The 4,915-nt window shown below is 38.9% G+C and overlaps 1 protein-coding gene across 1 annotated transcript; it reads left to right on the top strand.

The window, feature by feature from the left end:
* Positions 1 to 2,677: 2,677 nt before the first annotated feature.
* On the top strand, positions 2,678 to 3,307 carry LOC141702816 (secreted RxLR effector protein 161-like). The gene has a single exon (XM_074506424.1). It carries the CDS (start codon positions 2,678 to 2,680, stop codon positions 3,305 to 3,307), a length of 630 nt encoding a protein of 209 aa, XP_074362525.1.
* Positions 3,308 to 4,915: the final 1,608 nt, after the last annotated feature.

Below are 4,915 nucleotides of genomic sequence, written 5' to 3'. Positions count from 1 at the left end.
CAAAGGAAAACAGGGCCAAGCCAAAGATGGAGGTCGTGAAAATGGCTCAAGACGTGATAGGAGTAAGCTGAAATGCTATAATTGTGGCATTTACGGTCATTACGCATCAGAATGCAGAAAACCAAGGCGAGAAAAAGAGAAAAAATAAGAGGCAAATTTGACACAGATAGTTGATGACGAGCCAACACTTATGTTGTCTAAAAAGAATACAAGTGACGGTGAGCTTGTCTTACTAAACGAGGGAGGAGTTATTCCTAAGCTAAGTGCAGATGGTGACAGAAAAATACAGAGCAACTTGTGGTATCTTGATAACGGGGCAAGCAACCATATGACTGGGGATCGATCTAAATTCAAGGAACTAGATGGAAATGTAGCTGGGAAGGTTCATTTCAGAGATGGATCAACAGTCAGCATAAAGGGAAAGGGATCGATAGTTTTGAAATGCAAGAATGGAGTACAGAGGTTGTTGTAAGAGGTATATTTTATCCCAACTCTTTGTAGTAATATCATATCTTTGGGTCAACTGTCAGAAGAGGGGAACAAAGTAATTATGAAAGCTGAATTCTTGTGGGTTTATGACACGTCTGGAAAGCTGGTGATGAAGGTACGTCGATCTCCAAACAGACTCTATAAAATAATTATTGAGGATACAGGAGGTGTTTGCTTGTTGTCAAGAGCTGAGGAAACAACTCGGTTATGGCACACCAGACTGGGCCACGTTAATTTTAAGGCTATGTCAATTATGTCAGAAAATGATATGGTGTATGGTTTGCCAAAAATGGTACAACCAAAAGATGTGTGCCAGGGTTGTCTGGTATCTAAACAGACCAGAAAATCATTTCCTTCAAAAACGACGTTCACTGCAAGCAAAATTCTGGAGCTCATCCATGGTGACTTGTGTGGTCCCATTTCACCGCCAACACCAGGTGGCTTGTCACTACTTCATGCTGCTAGTTGATGATTTCAGTAGAGTTATGTGGGTGTACATGTTGAAAACAAAGGATGAGACTCTGGATTCTTTTAGAAAGTTTAAAGCTCTGGTTGAAAATGGTCGTGAATAAAAAATAAAAATCTTGAGGACAGACAGAGGTGGGGAGTTTTGCTCAGCAAAATTTAATGAATTTTGTGATGAAGCAGGCATTATGAGACATCTCACGGCACCATATTCCCCGCAGCAAAATGGGGTGGTTGAACGTCGGAATAGAACCGTGGTTGAGATGGCAAGAAGCTTGTTGAAAGAAAGGGAAATGCCATCAAAATTTTGGGGTGAAGGAGTAAGGCATGCTGTTTACTTGTTGAACCGACTACCCACTAGAGCTCTCACTGGAAAAAAACCCTACGAGGCTTGGTCAGGTAACAAACCAAACATTGATCATGTTAAAAATTTTGGGTGTATGTCACATATGAAAATTTCTGCTGTTTATGTTAAGAAGTTGGATGACCGGAGTAAGCCGGTTGTGAACCTCAGTAAAGAACCAGGGTCCAAGGCATATCGTTTATTTGATCCAAAATAAGGGAGAATCCATGTAAGCAGGGATGTCATATTTGAGAAATCGAAAGGATGGCCATGGAATGACACAGAGATGGGTAAGGGTGTTGTAGCACCTACATTTTCTGTGATCAATATTAGCACAGGGGTGACAGAAACTAGTGAGCTTGAGCTGGAGTCCCAGTCACCTTCATTTCAGTCGACTCCATATACTCCTGAGAATTCTCGACTGTTAGAGTCCTCACAGTCAGCTGAACAAACAAGCAGAGCAGCAGATTCATCACAAAGCATTGAACCGAGAAGATTCAGGTTGTTGGGAGAAATTTATGATGAAACAGAAGAGATAGAATTACCTGATGATTTACTTCTGCTAAGTGTGGAAGAGCCCTCAAACTACCATGAAGTAGCCAAGGAAAAGGAGTGGAAAATTGCAATGAATCAAGAGATAGAATCGATAGAAAAAAAATCAGACTTGGAGGCTAACAGAACTACCAGTTGGAAAAAGGACGATTGGGCTAAAGTGGGTTTTCAAAGTATAGAAAAATACTGAAGGAGAAGTCATTAAGTACAAATCCCGTCTCGTAGCAAAAGGTTATGTACAAAAACAAGGGGTTGACTATGAAGAAGTTTTTGCCCCGGTTACTCGGTTGGAGACAGTCCGGTTGATCTTGGCTCTTGCAGCTAAAAATGGATGGGAAGTCCATCATTTAGATGTAAAATCCGCCTTCCTCAATGGCGATTTGCAAGATGAGGTATATGTTTTTCAGCCTGAAGGTCTCGAAAAAACTGGTGAGGAACATAAAGTGTACAGGCTTATGAAAGCTCTCTACGGACTGTGTCAGGCGCCAAGGGCATAGTATGCTCGCTTAAGGAGATGTCTTGAAGGACTGGGGTTTACTAAATGTCAACACGAGCATGCGGTTTATACACATAGAGAAGGATATGAGTCTCTGATAGTGGGTGTCTACGTGGATGATTTAATAATTACTGGGACAAGGCTGTCGAATATAGGAAAATTAAAGAGCAGATGGCTAAAGAGTTTGACATGTCTGATTTAGGCAAGTTGTCATACTACCTGGGTATTGAGGTCAAGCAAGGAAAGGACTACATAGAACTGAAGCAGGCTGCGTATGCGAGAAAATTATTGGAGAAGCTGGGATATCTGAGTGTAACTCTGTGAAATATCCTATGGAGCCTAAAATCCAGTTGCACAAGGACGAGACAGGAAAGGCTGTGAACCCAACTGATTATAAAAGCCTTGTGGGTAGTCTGAGATATTTGGTGCACACATACCCGGATATTTCATTTTCAGTTGGTGTTGTTAGCAGATACATGGAAAGACCCACTGTCCTCCACTTGAATGCAGTGAAGTGTATAATGCGATACGTACGTGGAACTTTGGACTTCGGACTGGTTTACTTGAGAGGTAAAGGGAATTACCTGTTAGCAGGATTTTCGGACAGTGATTTAGCTGGCAACTTGGATGACAGAAGGAGCACAGGTGGGTTAGCATTTTATCTGAATGAATGTTTAATATCCTGGGTGTCACAGAAACAAAAATGCGTAGCTTTATCTTCGTGTGAAGCCGAGTTTATGGCTGCAACTGCTGCAGCATGTCAAGGCATATGGTTGCGTAAATTTCTAAATCAAATCTCGGATGCATACATTGGACCTATGGAACTGTACGTTGACAATAAATCTGCAATTGATCTGTCAAAGAATCCAGTATTTCATGGATGCAACAAACATATTGATATTCGTTACCACTTTATTAGAGATTGTGTTGAGCGTGGAGAAGTGATCCTGAAGCATGTTTGAACAGAGGAGCAGAAGGCTGATATTTTAACCAAAGCCATGTCGAAGGTGAAGTTCGAGCAGATGAGAGCGTTACTGGGAGTTAAAGATTTAGTCAAGAAAAGTCTTTGATTAAGGAGGTGAATGTTGGGCTTTTAATCAAGACTGTTGGGCTATCAAGACTGCTGGGCTTGTTTTATTTTAATTACTGAATAAATAATAGATAGATTTATCAGATATAGTCTTGTGACTTAGTCATGCACGTAGTTGAGTAGTTTTAGGAAGCGTTTGAATTAGTAGCAGTACTGGAGTAATAGTAGGAATGTTTTCATTTTTTTTCTGCACCACCTTCCTGGTTGGTTTCTATTATTTATGTATTACAGTTTCTTTTAGTAATACAACAACGCAACTTTCTTTTCTCAGTTTTATATCTCAAACACTTTACATAAGTTTGTCTGTATAAAGATTGCAGACAATACCAACAGCCCTCCTCAACATCCTCTCCATTTCTTTTTATTATATTTTCTATTCCTAACGGTCACATACACAAATATATTTCATAACCGCTCGATATTTAAAAGCTTTTTTTTAAGAAGTCTGAATCATCACTGAAAATCTCTCCCAAATCTCTTCTCATTGTTATGATTTATTCATACTATAAGCCTAATGGATCCTCAAGAAATGATTGAATATTTAAATAAAGAAGAAGAGGAAGACGAAGAAATCGATAAAGGGATCCACTTGTTCTAAGAGTAGTTCAGAAAGGACCATATGAGTTTAAAGATGACAAAGGGAGAGTCAAAGATGTTGATGTACTTACTACTGACGAGCTATTAAAGATTGGATACAATGGAAAGCTAGAAGCATGCTTATTATGGGTCCAAATCAAGCTGAATATGATAAATTATCATCTTTCAAGACTGTCAAGGTGATTTGAAATGCTCTTGAAACATACCATGAAGGATTAAAAGCATTGAGGAAAGTTAAACTTAGTGCTCTATTGAATGATCTTGGAAACTTCAAGCTTGAAGACGGTGAAACTACAAGGAAGCTTAAGTAAGGTTCCAGAATACAATAAATGGTTTACAAATATTGGGAAAGAAGATTTCACAAGAGGAGATCAACATGATAGTATTTAGCTCGGTTCCTTTTATCTATCAATCCAGACTACAATTTTGGAATCTGCTACAAATTCTAATATAATGGATCATCTAACTATCTTTGCTGACGTGGAAAAATTTAGTAAAGAATTGAAGCCATCAAATCTGAACGGTGTCAAACTACCAACTGAGAAAATAATAATTTATATTTGCACTCGTGTGTTAACAAGCTGAAATCAGATGAGGGCTAAGAGTCAGATGAAGAAATGACTCTCATGTCCAGGAAAATCAAGAAACTGATTGAAAAGAAGAACAAAATGAGGAGAGACAAAGGAAAAGCTTTTGGTGCAAAGAAAGATTCAAAGCAGACAAATGTCATGAATGCGGAAACAAAATTTACTTCAAAAGAGATTGCTACAAGCTGAAAAATAAGTTAAAACGGCCTAAACATGAATCTGATTTCAGAGACAAGAGAAAATCTAAAGCACTTCTGACTTGAAGTGATGATTAAGATTCCAAATTATGACGAGCG

The sequence above is a fragment of the Apium graveolens genome, unplaced genomic scaffold (genome assembly GCF_009905375.1).
Source record: "Apium graveolens cultivar Ventura unplaced genomic scaffold, ASM990537v1 ctg5768, whole genome shotgun sequence".
NCBI classification, from domain to species: domain Eukaryota; kingdom Viridiplantae; phylum Streptophyta; class Magnoliopsida; order Apiales; family Apiaceae; genus Apium; species Apium graveolens.
The sequence above is the reverse complement of the archived record's forward strand: the minus strand, read 5'-3'. Positions and strand labels throughout refer to the sequence as shown.

Coding starts and splice junctions, on each gene's coding strand:
- LOC141702816 (XM_074506424.1), top strand. CDS start 2,678: ATGGAGCCTAAAATCCAGTTGCACAAGGACGAGACAGGAAAGGCTGTG.